The sequence below is a fragment of the Taudactylus pleione genome, unplaced genomic scaffold (assembly GCF_031769625.1).
Source record: "Taudactylus pleione unplaced genomic scaffold, aTauple2 ptg000066l, whole genome shotgun sequence".
NCBI classification, from domain to species: Eukaryota; Metazoa; Chordata; class Amphibia; order Anura; family Myobatrachidae; genus Taudactylus; species Taudactylus pleione.
Window position 1 is genome coordinate 8,067,824 of NW_028284468.1, and position 18,893 is coordinate 8,086,716.

Below are 18,893 nucleotides of genomic sequence, written 5' to 3' on the forward strand. Positions count from 1 at the left end.
AACTCACTGTACAAGATAGATATACAAGAGTTAGTTCTTGGAACCTCCATTTTGTATACATTGTAAGGAGACATACACATTAGTGTATTACTGTAGTTAAAGAAAAATGGGAAATCACGACGCCGGCAATATTTCCAATGAATAAACCTGAACTAGGAATTGCGGAATGTTTAATGACATAATTTTCATTCTCTTCCAGTGAATGGAAAGGCCACATTTTCCATTGAGGGACGTCACCTTGCACTCTTTTCTTTCACCCTAAATAAAACGGAGAAGCCTGGAATAATGACCTTAACTAAAAATGGGATGCAGCTGGAGGTGTATCCACAAGAGACTGGAAGACATAGGCTGGAGCTGTACACCAAACCTTATGACAGCACCAAGGAAACTTATGAAAATGTTGTAGAGTATCTCCTTGACTGTAGCTCTGTAGATCCTGTGTTCAAGATTCCTAAGGAACTTGATGTTATAGTTGGCCCAAGCTGGCTGACAGACCAGAAAGGGTTTCTACAGCTCACATGCCGGGAACCAGTGATTACTACTCTGGATGGTCGCTGTACAGTGGGTTTCACTCTGGCCAAAAGAAATGTTGTCATAGCGACTTTACATGGTGATCACATGAAACCTGGTGATGAGAGAAGGTATGTCCTTCAAACCCTACGGGGAAATAGAGTGGAGTTTACAGTCCATCTTCCACAACAAGGTCACTATGCCTTAAAAATACACAGTTCCACTGGCCCAGGAAGGTTTGAATGCTTCTGTAACTACCTTATTCTATGTACAAATGAAGAGGTGGCGTGGCCACCCTTCCCGAAAATGTTGCAGAACCCTGTCGGGCCAACTGCACTAATGGAAAAGAAAGGTCTTCTGCAACCTTCTTGTCGAGATCCTATTATTTATACATCAAATGGACATTCATCTATATCGTTCACAATAAAGGAGGATATCAAAGTTCTGACAGCACTTCTGTGTGATGAGGTGTCTCTGGGTGACTGCGGGGAGAAGCGTTATGTGACACAGACACAAAGAGGGCAGCACTTGGAACTACAGACGCGGCTGCCTCAGACAGGCTCATACGTTCTACAGATATTTGCCAACAGCAAAATCTCGCCATCCAACTTTGAATATATCTGCAATTACTTGATATGTTGTTCCAGTATTGAGACTTCATGCATAGAGGCACCCGTCATACCACAGATACCAGTCGGCTCCAGCAACGCGGTGGACAAAAAAGGTTTCATCCAGCCATCCCAGTTAGGACAAGTGATTAATAGCCCAGATGGGCGTTGCTCTTTAAGCTTTTCACTTGATAGAGATATGAGCTGCTTGGCCACCCTACACTCTGAGGATAACAAGTGGAATAGTCAAATGGAAAGACGATACATTTTGCAGGTCCAGAAGCAGCGTCAGGTCGAGTTCTACATTCAGCTTCCCAGAAATGGTTCCTATGACCTCAGAATCTATGCAGATAACAAATTTCAACCTGGGAACTATGAGTTTGTGTGCAGCTACGTTATATCGTGTTCAAACCTGAAGACAGCATGGCCCCCATTTCCCAATGTTATGCAGAACCCTGTTGGGCCTACCTCTCTGTCAGAGAAAAAGGGCCTTCTGCAGCCCTCCCAAACAGAGGCAATCATCCACTCGACGGATGGACGGTGCTCGCTGTCTTTCACACTCAAAAAGGAGATGGGTATATTTGCCAGGCTACAGTCTGAAGATGTTTTGCTAACAGAAGAGGGGGAACGGAGACATGTGCTGCAAGTCCAGAGACAGAACAGGGTGGAATTCCACATACAGCTGCCACAAGCTGGGATGTATGTCCTGAAGATTTATACCGAATCTGAGCAGGGCAATTTCAAATTTGCCTGTAATTATCTAATTTCTTGTCTTAATTCTCAAGTGAAGTGGCCTTTGCTACCATCAGATCTATGCAACCCTGCTGGACCTAGCTCTCTCTCAGACAAAAAATGTCTCCTTCGCCCATCCCACCTTGAGCCAGCAATTCGCACAGATGATGGTCGCTGCTGTGTCAGTTTTGCTATGGATGAAGCTACCGATATTATAGCTACCCTACACTCCGAGGACATCACGTCTGAGGAAGCCAGGAGAAGGTACATTTTCCAAATGGAAAAGGAAGGTCGGGTAGAGTTTCAGATCCAACTACCTAAAGCTGGTAACTACGTGCTGAAAATATGCACCAAGATCAAGACAGACCTCAGCAATGTGTACGACTACGCCTGCAATTACCTCATTTACTGCTCCAACACAAAAATAAGGTGGCCATTCTTCCCCATGAGATATAATGCTTGGAATGAGAGTTATGAGCTGCTGGAACCACGGAACGGTATTCTGCCAGCCAACAGCGAAGTACTCTTCAGAATCAAAGCCAGAGGACTGGCAGCAGTGTCGGTCAAAGGCAAGAACTTTTGGCCACTGATCTTAGGTCGGGACGGATGTTGGGAGGGGGTCTGCAGCACAGCTGGAAGCAAAGACATTCAAGTGCTAATGACAAATAATCTGAACAAGAATTATGCACTGGTGCTTAGTTATCAGGTGAAGGGTGCAGCTCTCCAGCATTTAATAGAAACCTGATACTTCTCCTAGCTTGGCGAGTTGGAAACCTCCTTCCAAGGCATCGTCTCCCTTACAATATGAATCATCTTAATGATTAGACTTGTCAGAGGTGCTAAAACTAGATATGGACGATCCACTACATGGAGAGCTTTTTATAGATCATATTCCTGTACTCCAAAACAGGTTTCAAAGAACAATTAATAGTTCTGTTGCTGTTATTTTAGAAGTCCTTATTTCAAACACAGACACATCATTTGCTATTATCATGAGAGTCTGACAAAAATACAGTAGTGTATATATATTAATTACATGTCAATGGTCAGCGGTGGCCATTCTACTGTAAAATGGACAGCTATAAAGTACTGCTGTGATCTGAATGGTGCAATCAAACGTAGAAAGATGGATCTTAAAAAAATGTGTTTATTACTATTACATGTATGTTTGTGATATGACCAGTTTCACTTATGTATATGACTTACATTTAGGGCAATCTCTCACTGACAACTCACTGTACCCCCCATATCCTTCAACGCCATTCAGTAAGAGCCTGGCCTCCTTGTGTGTCTCCTTCCAGTCATAACATGACTGCATTTAAAGTGACAACTCCACAGAGCAATACATTTTACTAAAACGTGAAAGAAAATAATCCCTAAAGCAGATATAGCAATGCACGTACTTAACTTTCTGCATTACTTTACGTTTGCATCAGATGTTGTAACGTAAAGCAGATTATTAATCTACCCTCCAAATGAGCACTTGTACCAACAATACTGGGCAGATGCAAACAGCGAACCTGGCTTCTGCCTCTGGTACGGTTTACGATCAGTAACCGATTGTGGAGGACAGAGCGGGGGGTTTGGGAGGGTGCGATGGCTGCCAAAGGACTATATTTTATAAAGGGGACTGCATAGGTTACATGCGCATTCGCATAGGAATAAATAAGCAATGTAATAGGTATCTCCAAATCATTGCCAAGCTCGCTCTGGGTTAGGCAAGAAGATAGTTCAGCTGTAATGAAACTACAATTCCCAGCATCCCCAGCCTATCGTAACAGCAGGGTGACTACCCCTGGTCTGGTCTCTTCACATAACTTAGAGGCTTTTTTAATTCCAGAAGTTCATGTCAAATAAGTATCTCCTTATAAAAGATGAAAATGTATTTTGCCAACTGTGAAAGCAGGAACATTCACTGGCCAATGCCTCTCTTCTCAAATGCTGCACACTTAAGGTACCCACATATATAGCGATCTGCCCACGATCAGCCAATGTGTACAATTTCCCTTGAAACTCTCCCCGGCAGCTCTGCACACGATCTGCACACTATTTGGTGTCCAATCTTCATACGATCTCTCCTGCATCCAGAGTGTCACAGTGCATCGCCTCCTAGATTGTCAGATCTGCCCTACTGCACGGCAGATCTGACGATGCGATGTGCGACCAGCGGGGACGCGCATCGCATCGTGATCGTGAGTGGGGACGCACGATTTACTCAGGATTTGGCCATATTTTACACGATCTGTCGCTCCAATGTGTCGGAATCGGCCAGATCGGGTAAAATATCGCTGTGTGGCCAGCTTTAGGTACAATAAAAAAGAGTAAAACAAACAGCTAGGAAAGATCACAAATACAAACTAGTACCAGCTGTTATAACACCTTTATCAGGGTCTAATATATAACATTTTACTGTCCCTTTAAGAATTAGGGTTTTGCCTCTTTTTTTATCAATATTTTATAAATAAAAAAGCATTGCCTGTTTTCTTTAATAAATATGAAAAAATGAGAAATCTTTGTTTGCAATATTAGTAGATTACAGTGAAGAGAACATTTCTAAGAAACAAATGGACCGGCTGCTATACAGAAATCTCTCTCTCTATCCTCTCTGCCAAGTAGAGGCTGAGACCTTCATTCTGTGTCGCTTCTAGAGCAGCCTCCTCCATCATTTGCATTCTGGTGCCAGTGACATTGGCAGGCAGTAAAGGGAGGAGGTCGCTTTAAGAATGTTCCAGATTCAATTCAGCGCACTGTTTAGTCTGACAGTAACAAGTTAAGTCAGAGAATGCCGGTGCTCGCAACTTAACCTGGGTGTTTAGTCGCGAGAGCCGGCATTCTCTGACTAAAGTGTCGGGCGTGAGGCTGTGTTAGCGCACGCTAAGTCGGAAAACAGCCTCGTGGCCGGCACGTTAAACGATTTCTTCTCACACCATCCTGAGAGTGCGAGGAAAGATCTGACTAGTCGCCCTAACAGTGCGCTGAAATGTATGACACTGGGATCTCCCTCCCGATGCTATCAGCTATCAACAGCGCGCTTCATTGGATCTGCTCCCATGTATGTATGCATGTACTTCTGGAGCAAACTCTTAATATCATAACAGGTGGAGAGTTATCAACACTCCCACGCCAAAGTAAGGGTCAGATCTAACTGCAAGAAGCCCAGTAGTAAAACAACAGTATTACAGGTATGTACAGTATAACAAGAGATATGGTAAGAACTTACCTTTGTTATCTCTGTTTCTACGAAGTCCATAGGGTCCACAGGGTTGACCTTGGGTATAGCTGGATCTGGATCCATGGGCACCACGCAGTTAAAGCTTTGCTGCTCCCAGGATGCACTTGGGTCCGTCCTCCTCTATACCCCGCCCCGGCCACAGGCACCTTAGTTGGTAAGCAGCTAAGGCCGGAGGAGGAGACTAAACAGAGAGAAGGAAGACTGGAACACACAAGAAACCATACTCACAGAAATGGGAGACGGAAAACCGGTGACCAGCCACACAGCCCATTTGAAGCCAGGTGCGTCAGGGCGGGCGCCCTGTGGACCCTATGGACTTCGTAGAAACAGAGATAACAAAGGTAAGTTCTTACCATATCTCTTGTTTTCTACTTCAGGGTCCATAGGGGGTCCACAGGGTTGACCTTGGGGATGTCCCAAAGCAGTTCAACTAAGGGCGGGGACGCTCCTGTGCTGAAAGGAGTACCCGGCGCCCGAAGGATGCATCCTGAGAGGCGAAGGTGTCAAACGCATAGAACCTCAAAAACTTTTGAATTGAAGACCAAGTGGCCGCCTTACACAGCTGAACAGCGGAGGCTCCACGTCTAGCAGCCCAAGAGGGACCCACAGAACGAGTGGAATGAGCCTTAACAGAGGCTGGCACAGGTAAACCCTCCTGTGCATAAGCCTCACAAATAACGGAACGAAGCCAACGGGCTAACGTTTGCTTGTTGGCAGGCCAACCCCTCTTGTGAAAACCGAAGAGGACAAACAAAGAATCCGACTTCCTAACCGAAGCAGTCCGATCCACATAGATTCTAAGTGCCCGGACTACATCTAAGGAAGCCTCACCAGCTGAAAGATCAGTCGACTGAAAAGCTGGCACAACAAGTTCCTGATTAATGTCGAACTTCGAGACCACTTTGGGCAAAAACTCAGGACGAGTGCGGAGCACCGCTCTGTCCTGATGAAAAATCAGAAAAGGAGGGCGACAGGAAAGCGCCCCCAAATCTGACACCCTCCTGGCAGAAGCAATTGCTTGGAGAAAAACGGTCTTGAACGTCAGCCACTTGAGGTCCACCACCTCAAGAGGCTCAAAAGGATGACCCTGCAAGACCCGTAGCACCACCGCCAAGTCCCAAGGAGCCACAGGAGGCACGAAGGGAGGCTGTATCCTGAGAACACCCTGGAAAAAGGTGTGAACATCCGGTAGTGTAGCAATCCGTCGCTGAAACCACACGGACAAAGCAGACACATGAACCTTCAGAGAGGCCAGGCGTAAGCCGAGGTCCAAACCTGATTGAAGGAACTCCAAGATTCTGGAAACCCGGAACACCTGAGGATCATAGTTTCTGGATTCACACCACTGAAAGTAAGTGCGCCACACCCTGTGGTAAATCCGTGCGGAGGCAGGCTTGCGTGCCCTAAGCATGGTACCAATGACTGAACTGGAGAAACCCCTAGACCTCAAGACGGCTGTCTCAAGAGCCACGCCGTCAAAGACAGCCGACCCAGATCCGGGTAAAGGCAGGGCCCTTGAGACAACAGGTCCCGACGCTGAGGAAGAAGGTACGGAGCGTCGATGGAGAGACACCTCAGATCGGAGTACCAAGGACGTCTGGGCCACGCCGGAGCAACCAGCACGAGTGTGCCGCCGTCCTGCTTGAATTTCCGCAGAACCCAAGGAAGTAAGGATATCGGAGGAAACAGATACGCCAGGTGAAACGTCCATTTCACCGACAGCGCGTCTACCAGACTGGCGCCTGCGTCTCTTGTCCTTGACCCGTAAACGGGCAACTTGTGATTGTGACGGGAGGCCATCAAGTCCAGCTCCGGCAGCCCCCACCTGTCCACGAGTAGCTGAAACACCTCCGGGTGAAGCGACCATTCCCCGGGATGCACGTCGTGACGGCTGAGGAAGTCCGCCTCCCAATTGAGGACTCCGGGAATGAAGACTGCCGAGATCGCTGGAATGTGACACTCCGCCCAAGCAAGGATGCGAGACACCTCCGACATTGCTGCCCGACTTCGAGTTCCTCCTTGGTGGTTGATATACACCACCGTGGTGGCGTTGCCGGACTGCACCTGAACCGCCCGTCCGTAAAGAGCGGGACCGGACGACTGCAGGGCCCGATAAACCGCCCGCAGTTCCAGAATGTTGATGGGAAGAAGAGCTTCTTCCACAGACCAACGACCCTGAAGTGACAACGAGCCGGTCACTGCCCCCCAACCCCGAAGACTGGCATCCGTCGTGAGCAGGACCCAGTCCGGGATCCAAAAGGGACGCCCCTCTACCAGATGAGCTGTCTGAAGCCACCAAGCCAAAGATTGCCTAACCTCCGGGGACAACACCAGCAACTGAGAGCGGAGTCGGTGAGGTAACCCGTTCCATTCCGATAGAATCAGCCCCTGCAGAGGCCGGGAATGGAACTGGGCAAATTCCACCATGTCGAATGTTGACACCATGGAGCCCAAAACCCTCATAGCCGAATGGACCGACAGGCGGCAACTGCTCAGGCAACTGTGTATCCTCAGCTGCAGGGAGGAGACCTTCTCCGGGGTCAGGAAGATCCTTTGCTGCCGAGAATCCAGCAGGGCTCCCAAATGAACCATCCGCTGAGATGGAATCAGGGAGGACTTTTTCCAATTTATCAGCCACCCGTGCGCTTGCAGGCAAGCGACCGTCAAGTGGAGATGATGAAGCAGTACCTCCGGGGAACTCGCCAGCAACAGGAGGTCGTCCAGATACGGTAGTAGCCGTACATTCTGGTTCCGAAGATGTGCGGCCATGACAGCCATAATCTTCGTGAACACCCTCGGTGCCGTGGAGAGACCAAAGGGTAGCGCCCGGAACTGGTAATGGTGTTGAAGGATAGCGAACCTCAGATATCGCTGGTGCAAAGGTGCTATCGGAACATGAAGGTAGGCGTCCTGGATATCCAGGGACACCATGTAATCCCCCGGTTCCATCGCCAGAATGATGGAACGTAACGTTTCCATCCTGAACTTGGGAACTCTGAGGAATTTGTTCAGAGACTTCAAGTTGAGGATAGGGCGATGAGAACCATTGGGTTTCCGCACCAGAAACAGAGAAGAATAGAACCCCGTCCCTCGTTGTAATTGAGGAACGGGAACAATGACCCCTGCTGTCAGCAAGGACTCTATAGCTTCCTGAATCTGTAAAGACTTGGTCGTATCCTGAGAAGGACTCATGCAGAAAAACTGGTGGGGCGGTCTGTGCCGAAAAGACAGGGCGTACCCCTGGGAGACCACTTCTCGAACCCAGGCATCCGTGGTGGTATTGTGCCAGCACTGGGCAAATAGAAGAAGTCGGCCTCCCACTCTGGGGTCCCCCAGAGGGAGGCCCGTCCCATCAGGCAGAAGGTTTATCTTCCTGCTTGGAAGAAGGGCGCCTGGCACTCCAGGGCTGCTTCTTGGGCTTAGAAGCGGCCTTGGTCGTCGACTGCCTCGGGAAGGACTGACCTTTTGCCTTGCCCTGAACCCGAAAGGACCGAAAAGCAGAGCTCCGTACCTTGGTAGGAGCAGAAGCCGAAGGGAGGAAGGCTGATTTAGACTTAGCCAGAGTGTCCACAATTTTGTCCAAGTCTAGACCAAAAAGCAACTCCCCATTAAAAGGTAAGGCCTCCAGTCCCTTTTTAGAGTCAGCGTCAGCTCTCCAAGACCTCAGCCACAAGGACCGACGCGCCGACACAGCTGCAGCCGACACCCGAGAGGTTAGCAGGCTTGCGTCTAACGATGCTTCCCCAATGTAGGAAGCCGCATCCCTCATTTGACCTATCAACGCTCTCTGGATCTCCAGAGCATCTTCCGGAAAGGTATCCTCCAAAGCATTGGCCCAGCTCTCGATGGCCTTAGCCACCCAAGAGATGGCTATGGACGGACGGGCCACCGCCCCCGAGAGAGAGTAGATAGACTTCAAACAAGTCTCCACCTTCCTGTCCGTGGGATCCTTCAGGGAGGAGATCGACGGCAAAGGCAGCGTAGCGCTTTTAATTAAGCGGGTAACGTGGGAATCCACCGCTGGAGGAGTTTCCCACTTCCTGCAATGAGCCTCCGGAAACGGATAGTTCGAAGCCAACCGCTTCTGCGGTTGGAACCTCTTGCTGGGCAACTGCCAGGCCCCTGCCATATGATCCGTCAATTGATCGGACAGGGGAAAAACCGTCGAAGCTACCTTGGCCTTTTTAAAATTTGGGTATTTTGACCTGGGGACGGGCACATCCTCCTCAATGTGAAGGATGGCCCGCACCGCCCTAACCAATGCCGGCACATTAATGGAAGACTTAGCCTCCATCTCCTGGGCCCCGGCATCCGAGTCAGAGTCTTCATGGATCTCCCCGTCATCCGAAGACACGTCCGTGTCCGTGAACTGAGCCGCCAGTGAAGCCGGAACGGAACGCTTGGACGCCCGTGGGGGCAAATCACTGTGCAACATATGTTGAAAAGCCGATGACGAAGCCGCCAGACTCTGAACAGAGCTGGAGAGGACGTCCACCCAAGGCGGGGGTACTGCCTGATACCCCTGAAAAGGTACCATCAACTGCTGCGGCACCGTGGGGGTTTGCACGTATACCGGCAAACCCGCATAAGGACCTACAGTCTGAGACCCGGGAGGAGACTGCACCAGACGAGTCACACCCGGGGAACGGGGCATGGTAGGCTGGGGCAACGCCCTAGGAGGGGCCGCAGTCGGGACCGCAAGTCGGTCCGCGATTGACGCCAGCACTTGCGTAAACATTGCCCACGGAGGATCCTGCGCCACCGGGGGTTTAGAGGGTCCAGGTACCAACTGGCACCGCCCGCACAGACCGTCCTGAGACAAATCTGCCCCGTCAACCCCTGCCGAACAGCATCGGCAGGAAAACAACACAGGAGCCACGGAGCGCTCATTCCCCTCATCAGACATGACACAAACTTTTTTGCAAAAAAAGTGTCTCACCGAAACGAGGTAAGGCGTATAACACCCACGCACTCCCAAGTATGCAACCCAAACAGCCCACAATATGGTACTGAGGAGCACACCGCAGTATGTGGCGGACCTCACAAATACGTAGATTTATATAAGTGAGGTACACAGAAAGAACACCCCTCCCCCACGCACCTGCGGGCCGTAGGAGAAGGAAAGGGATAGGTAAAAAGCTGACAGTAAGTAGAAAATAAGCACAGACAGCAGCACTAGCAAAAAGTCACATACCATGCAGAGAAGTTATACTCACTGCACCTTCCGCTACAATCAACCTCCCAGATTCAGTGCTGCGAACACTGTCCTTTGCAGGGGGAGAGGTACGCAGGGGGACTGGTCCACTGGAAGCCTGCCTGGGAGCTCTGCGATGCTGCCTGAAGATTGCCGCCGGAGAGCTCTGAGTGGCCAGGAGATAACAGCCCAGCGACGCCAGCACACATGAGAGAAGGCGCGCTGGGCTGAGGGGAGGAGTGCTGAAGCAGGGAAGGCTGCCTCCCCTGCTAGTACTAAATCCCCGGGGAAGCCGGTTCCCCGCCGGTACTTACACCCCGGGGGCCAGCGGACACGCGGGGTATTCCTGAAGAGGGGGAGCCCGCCGCCGCTACTAGCGCCGCCGGTCTGTCCCCAGAGACCGGCGGCATGAAGACTGCATTTTCCCCGCGTGCAGCGCTGACAGCGCTGCACGCGGCTTACCTGGCCCCTTCAGTCCGGCAGCAGTCCTTGGGAGGTCCCGGAGCCACGCTAGTACTGACTCCGGGGTCCTGCTGCGATCCCCAGATCAGAACCGGCGTCGCAGCGCCAGCGGGGCTGTTGGAGCGGCAGCGTAGACGTCCAGATGGACAGTCTGATGCTGCCGCTCTGAAGACAGTAAAAATAAAATAATAAAATCTTCTTTTTTTTTTTTTTTAAATAAAGAATAAAGCTTAGGGGCTGCTTATGCAGCCCCACTGCGCAGGGTGACCCGACTCCGGCCAGGCACCAACTAAAACTGAGGTGCCTGTGGCCGGGGCGGGGTATAGAGGAGGACGGACCCAAGTGCATCCTGGGAGCAGCAAAGCTTTAACTGCGTGGTGCCCATGGATCCAGATCCAGCTATACCCAAGGTCAACCCTGTGGACCCCCTATGGACCCTGAAGTAGAAACAGAGAGTAAATGTATACAAAGAATACAACATGTACAAAATAATCAACATTGTTGTAATAATAGTATAAATCTGGAATGTATTAAGTCAAACAACATTGTCACTTGTTTAATTGCACATTTAATAATTATCAAGTAAATACGTGACAATGTAACCTGGGTTCATATATTTAATGTGTATACTAACATTACACGTATGTAATATGCTACATATGTTCATTAGAAATACTTGTGTAGCATAAGGAGTAATGTGAATTATTATGGATATTCGTCACCTCTGCTTTCTGTGACCTGGATAAAGACAACTGGACTGCTGTCTTATGCAGAGTCAGGGAAATCATCGGACGTCTAATATCCCTTTTATGTTTACAGCAGGGCTTACTTTATCTTATAAACCATCTCCATCAAATTCAATTTATAAAATGATCTCTTGCCTCAGGGAGTGTGAAATCCCAAAGTCAGTTGTAGTCTGAGGTTAGGAGGAAAATCTATTTATCCTGGACGATAAGAATACTATTGCGGAGCTAGAAAACTAGATGACCAGTAGGATATCGTTGCAGCCTGGTCAACAAGAAAAAGGCCACCAATCTCCTGACTCAAGACATGTGCTGCTGTAATGGTATCTAACTTGTCTTCCCCTAGTGTCAGGACACTCAGTGCTCAGAGTGGGAACAACCTTGATAAACAAAGACAGGATGTACCAGCTAATACTAGACTGATGGCAACACTTGTCACAGGTACGCTTCTAGGATTAGGGTTTTTTCCAACATATTTGTTATAGCCTAATGTGTGCTGAAGTATTTTAGCGCAGAGTAGTTAGCACTTGTACGTGGTGTTTTTATGCTCTGTTTATTTGTAAAAAGATAGCTAAACAGGAATGAATATTATATAATAACTAATGTCCATGCCAACTGTTTAGATTAAAAATATTTATATATATTTTTTTAAATTAAATGAAACTCTGAGGCACCCATGTAAGATAGTGTTTGTCGTAAACACAAAGCAGACCCCATCGCTTTGTTTTTCGGACACCAGCAGTACTAAAGGCCTGATTCAGAGCTGGACGCAATGGCGATTACGGACGCAGACAGAGCGATTGTTTGCCATTGCGTCTGCACATAAGCAGCACTGTTTGTGCGCAACGATCGCATTGCAGCTACGGATGCACAGAGGAATCCATTGCAAAGTGAGTGACAGGTTGTCAGTGTTTTCGGGTGTTGTGACGGGTGGGTGGTCTGACATGCTTGTCCGTCTGTTTGAACGTCGTTTCATGGGAGTGCATAAATCAGCCTATACGTCTTCTATTCAGCTCGCTCTGCGTGTCAGGAGAGCTCCCAAGGCTGCGCCAAGATGGCTGCTCAATGTGCGTCTATGTTACTGATATTTACACAGGTATGCAACGTCGTACGCAGATGAGAAGGCAGCAGTGGGCGTCCTTATGCTCGGATAAGCTTTGGAACCATTAGCACATTTTCGCAGAGGCGATGCGAAATCGTAGCTGCGATCGCATTAGCGTGCATCTCTGAATCAGGCCCTAAATTTATAGTAAACTTGCGGATTCTTACCAGGTATCAAATTCAGCGATATATGCAGTCAAAGATCTCCAGAATCCAAAAGCCTTGCCACTGATCTCAATTGTATACTTTTTACAGTAAACACATTTTAAACCACAAAAATGACAAATAGAAGTGGAACGTCTGTAATTAGCACACTTCTCGGGTGCCAGAATGCACAAAATCAGATCCTACCCAAGCTGAAGCATACTCTTCACATTCACCTGTCAGCTACACACAATGCAGCAAGCCATGTTTTGGGCTGAATCAATATTGATGAGAACACTGAATTATTCATTCCCTAGGCCCCATGTATACTAACCGTGCTTCAATAATGTTGTTTGTATGCCCAAGTGACGCCACTGGATCCTAGCGTATATATAACTCCTCTAGAAGATCAGAATCATTATTCACGAAAGGATTAAGAGTTATTTGGGTTCCTTATTACATCTAACATTGGAAGTTATACAATAATCTGAAGACGAACTCTATGAAAATACAATACAATTCAATCTATAACTTATATAATTTATTTCCAATGTAAAAATATATAATCTTTAAATATAAGAATTTTGAACATCAAAGTTAAAATTAGGCAGTCCATTCAGTTTATACAAAAAAAATTAATTAACAAGGAGTCAATACATGAGCTAAATGTTACTAAAACGCATATACACAATGTATAAAAACAAATAACAATGAATTCTGTAGAATAAATAGGAACATTTTCTGTAATTAAAATGTATTCAAATGCAAGTAAACAGGTCTATAAAGGTCTGTGTTGGTGGTTGTGCAGTAGCATCACCAAGAACACAAACAGCTAAACCACAAAGACTTCAAAAATATATTTTTATCTAAAACACAATAAAATCTTTCCAAAGAGAAATTAGACATGTAGAAGGATTAAAAGAAAATAAGACTATCACACAAAAATTTTGCTAGAGTAAAGAAAAATAATCAAAAGTAGGGGAGATATATTTATAGCCAAAATTAAATAAGAGTTTTAGCAACTGCCATCCCTTCACTGGAACCCCACCATCTGCAGTACTCCTCGGGGTCCCAGTATGCATATAAGGCCGGGACCCCTACCGATAACCTTTGGTGCGGCTTGTGTCTCTCCACAGTCCCGTTTTATTCATCCGAAAAATTATCGGGGTTAATGGAATTCCCCCATATGTTTATTCCAACAACCAGGCTATTCACATTGTGACACCTGCATAATTCTATTTATATTGTGTTAATGAAAAAAAATGTTCTTACAAAAATAAATATATATATATTTGTTTAAAGATACAGTCTTGATTTTTACATTGTGTACATGATTTGAATTCAGCGGATTAAAAGAAAAAAATGTTGAAACGGATTTAGTACAAACGGTTTGCAACTTATGAGGGGGTTAAGGTAAAAGGTATTAAGAAAGTTGAACATACAGTAGATATTGTATGAGGCGAGCTCATTGCTGACATCTTGTGGACAAAATAAGAGCCCACACAAAACTCCTGTATATGCCGTGCTCAGGCAGCATTCCACAATGCGTTACCTGGTGTCGGTGAAGTGTTGAATTGTTCGCTGACTTTCTTGCTTCAACTCCTCAATGTGAGAGTCCAGTCGCTGCAGAAGATCCTGTGACCGGAGCTCTTCCTCTTGCAGGAATTGTGAGGCTATAGTGTTGGCTGGCGAGGAGGGCGGCATCGGGAGCTGCAGGAAGAAGTATGCTAGTGACCAGCCAGATAAAAAAAAAAAAAGCTTAGCCATGTAGGTGTAAAGCCGAAAACATTGTGCGGCACACCCCTGGGAAAAAGCGCAAAGCCCCATGTTATAGCAAAGAATAGAATATATACTGTATACAAATACAGAATGATCAAAACATGTAAATAATAGTACATTGTGAGTAAAAAAGTTGATCGTAAAAAGTTTACATATGCAGCAGTCACATGTAGCAAGTAATAAATGCTGGTTTTATATACGAAAAGGTGTAAGAAAAACACAATACTTTGCTGTATCTAAGAATTCAGCCACTTCTGTGCTGGGACTTGTAGTGTCACTCTTCCTACCTCCCTGTTTATAGTCTAGTCTATACAGTGGTGCTGTAAGCTCTTGTGGTTTTCTATGTTGAGTTCAATAGTTTTGGCGCACTAGAGATCAGAGGAGATATATAGGGCCATATTCAATTTGGAGCGAAAAGCCGTTTTCAAGTGTTTTTGGCGGAAACTTTTCGCCGATGATGTCATTTTCGCCAGCTTTGATTCTACTCCGTATTCAATTTGGAAGACTTTTCGCCTAGGCGGAAAGTCAGTGCAATGTAATAGGCGGAAAAGTTTCATCTATGAATAGCAGGCGGAAAAAAGTGCAGAATTGGGGTTTTGGGGTGCAACGTTGCGGGAAGCCCCATGCAGCCTTCAGACAGTCCCCCAAAGGTAAACTGTGTCAAAAAATTAAAAACAAAAAACACTTAAGAACACCCCAAAAAATCACTTTGAGTTTGGGGGTGAAAAAAAAAATGTTGGGGGACAAAGGGGCTTTCGGCAGGTGGATTTTTCACAATTTTTTCAACTTAACTTTATCGACTTTAAAATATGCTGGCCCCCATTTTCAAGTACCCCAAATTTGCTGGGATAAGTTATTTTCTGCAAAAAAACCTCCTGAATACTATTCTGCACCACTTACACAAAAACGCTATTTAGCAGCTATTTAGCCCGTTTAAAAACAACAAATACCTTCAGCAAGCCAAATCGGGGGTAACCATAGCTAACCCCCAAATCAGAGCATCTTTTGGGGGGTGCCAGGCTGATTTCCTGAAATCTGACAGTACTTTCCGCTTGTTTAAGTTTCGCCGGGTCCCGTTTTCACATACTTTCAAATTGAATACGGCGATACACTGGCACGCGCGAGAAACTTTTCCGCCTGCAAAACAGGGAGGAGAAAGTATCGCGGGTCCGCTCAAATTGAATACGGCTCATAGTGTAACAAAGGCTTATAATATAGACGTAATACATGGTCCAGACATGTGAGAGAATGACAACAGAGGGATGTAGTTTGGAGTATTTGCACCTGTCACTGTAACGCAGAACAGTTCTCCTGGCATTGTCACTTTCCATTCTTACTTATATTAATGCCAAATTGCTCACCAATATCCACATCAGAAGCCAATCTTCCTCTAGGTACCACTCATTTACAGGAAAAGGAGGGCTGGTTAAATCTCATGGACATGGACCCAGATAACAATACAATGTAGTACATGATCATTTCCAGCATAGCATTCCCAGTCCCACCTTATGCCTTCTATCCTCTTCAAGATTAAGGAGACTATACAGTAATCTTTCAGGATATGCTAAAAGCACAATAAGCAGATGTAGCAGGAATCTGCCTGGCGGAACAGGTCCTGCGATCACGCTTACAGTGCCCCCTGAAGCGCAGCCTGATTGACAGGCTGCAGCCGGACGGTGTCGGACTGCGCTTCTGGAAATGGGGGCATGTCGCCCTCATTTCCTGGGAGTGGGAAGGCCAGGGTCTGCATCATAGGACGCAGACAGGCTGAGTAAGCTGCGATATATGCAGGCTGGCCGAGGACAGCAACCGTCAGACGCTGCAAGGAGCAGACACCTCCTGCTGCATTTGCATTTTAGTTGGATGGTATTGCAGAGCTGCTACCCTGCGGCCTTGCAATACTGTCCACCTCTGAATCAATCCCTCTGTCTTTATTACCTTCCTCTGCTGTAGAGGTGTCAAATACAGCATTATGGACATATTTAGTGAAGTAAAACAGTTCAACTCATACAGCACTGCTCACACTTAGTGATAACATACTTTATGATTCAGTATAAGCTAGTTCATTACAGATATCATCTGCAACAGACAAATATACAAACTAAACCTCCCATTCGGGCTAATGGCACGAGTACAGGATACATGAATAATGCAGTCACACAAAGTTGCCCACTGGTGATAACTGAAATCATTCCCGCTTTACCAATACACAGCACGACCTCCTTCCTGCAGACACAAGCCTCACCTGTGGCTCTAGGCAGGAATCCTCCTCATTCCCATCTTGGACATCTCCGTCGTCTCCCTTGTCCAGAGAGCTTGTCCTGCTAAGGCCTTTCAAGATAAAGGCAGCTTCTTGCTGGGAGTGGAGAGTCTGCAGCACCTCCTCATACCGCTGTGACACCTTATTCAGGTGCTCGTTCAGTGCCTTCAACTCCTCTTCATGTCTGCTCAACAGTTCCTGGGATCTCCTGTGCGGATGAATGAAGCAATCTATTAGCCCCTCCGTGGCTGAAGTTCATTTAAACCGTAATGAAAAGATTAATTTTTAAGCTTCTTAAATGGGCAATAGGCCACTTAAGATAGGAAAATAGTATAACATTTACCCATCCACATCTACCCCATCTGTGTCAAACCTGTTTGTCTTCCCTTCCCTTTTAGAATGTAAGCTCTTACGAGCAGGGCCCTCTACCCTCTTGTGCTTCGCTCTACTTTAGTTTCATCTACTTCTTACTCACCACTAGGGCACCTAACACTTGGTTGCTTATGCTCTGTTGCTTATCTGGGTGCTATGGTCGCTACTGTAGCAATATATATTATCCATGTCCTGGTCCTGTATTGTATTGTTCTGTAAGTCGCTTGCCTACAATTGTTTATGTACTTTGTAAGGCGCTGCGGAACATTTGTGCAACCATATAAATAAATTATAATAATAATAAAAGTAGAGCACAATACATACCTTTATTAGGTAGGGAATTAAGGGTACAGTCATGGATGTTACAAGAAAAGAACTACTGGTGAGAGAGATCATCATATTTCTGTACATCTCCAGGAGATACAGTCAGGTGCATAAATATTGGGACATTGACAGAATTTTAATATTTTGGCCTCTATTCACCACCACAATATCTTTGAAATTAAACAAACAAGATGTGCTTTAACTGCAGACTTTCAGATTTAATTTGAGGGTAATTACATCTAAATCAGGTGAACGTTGTAGGAATTACAACGGTTTCTATATGTGCCTCCCACTTTTTAAGGGGCCAAAAGTAATGGGACAAACTAAACAATCCTAAATCTAACTTTCACTTTTTAGTACTTTGTTGCAAATCCTTTGCAGGCAATTACAGCCTGAAGTCTGGAACGCATAGACATCACCAGACGCTGGGTTTCGTCCCTGGTGATGCTCAGCCAGGCCTCTACTGCAAATGTCTTCAGTTCCTGCTTCTTCTTGGGACATTTTCCCTTTAGTTTTGTCTTCATCAAGTGAAATGCATGCTCAATCGGATTCAGGTCAGGGGATTGACTTGGCCATTGCATAACATTCCACTTTATTTATGCACCTGACTGTATGAAGTACAGCAGTATGGAAGCCTAGGACAGAATAGTCTTTCTTTGCCCTTACCACTGGTATTTTCACCACTATACAGTTAAGCTGGCCACACACTAGACCAACTTACATCCAACCAGCCAACTTGTTGATTGGTTGGAATGAAAATCTGGTAACGTATGGGAGTAACTGATGATCAGCAATTTGCTCCTAAATGCAAGAAAACAGATGAAAATGGTCGTTCAGACAAGTTTGTTAAATTTTGAACTAAACTATTTGTTCAAACAACATTTTTTTTTCCATTTTCCGGCGTTTGGGAGCAAATTGCTGATTGTCATTTGCTTTCATTCCTTACCAGATTTTCATTCCAACCAATCAACTAGTTGGCTGGTTGGACAGATAATCTTTAGATGTGTGGCCAGCTTTAGACTCTCTGTATGGACTAGCAGCATATGTTGTGCAAACTACTAAATATTGTCAGCTATATTGTACATTTTCTTTATTACTATTTATTGCATTAAAAATGTATTATACTGTTACTTCACGTCTTGTACAGCACTAGATTCAAACTTTACATGAAACAGCCACGTGAACCTATACGCTAGAATGTAAGACAATATATCAAAGCAAACAATAGTCACACAGATATAAAATGGGCTTAAAAAACCACAGCCTACCTGTTCATGAAAGTACCGTCCGAAATAAAACACAATAAATTCCAATTCAATGTGATTAGAACTCCCCTCCTTACATGTGGAAATAACTAGGTCTGCGAGACTGCAACCGAGAGCCGCGGTAAGTGCACTAATTAAACAGAGTTTTGTTCAGAAAGTAAAGATGA

The 18,893-nt window shown here is 46.2% G+C and overlaps 2 protein-coding genes across 3 annotated transcripts in view; one reads left to right on the forward strand and one right to left on the reverse strand.

The window, feature by feature from the left end:
* KY (kyphoscoliosis peptidase) overlaps positions 1 to 2,870 on the forward strand; it is a 38,443-nt gene extending 35,573 nt beyond the window's left edge. The window contains exon 10 of the mRNA XM_088466645.1: positions 200 to 2,870. Coding sequence (XP_088322771.1) covers positions 200 to 2,595 — 2,396 coding nt within the window. The 3' untranslated portion in view covers positions 2,596 to 2,870. The remainder of the gene's footprint in view (positions 1 to 199) is intronic.
* Positions 1 to 18,893, reverse strand: part of CEP63 (centrosomal protein 63) — a 69,832-nt gene that overhangs the window by 19,533 nt on the left and 31,406 nt on the right. The window contains exons 13-14 of one of the 2 annotated variants that reach the window (XM_088466650.1): positions 16,751 to 16,973; positions 14,279 to 14,436 (exon numbers count right to left, since the gene is read on the reverse strand). In XM_088466650.1, the coding sequence (XP_088322776.1) occupies positions 14,279 to 14,436; positions 16,751 to 16,973 (381 nt within the window). Of the gene's footprint in view, positions 1 to 13,352; positions 14,437 to 16,750; positions 16,974 to 18,893 lie in introns of those variants that run through there. The other variant, XM_088466648.1, reaches the window with a different exon arrangement.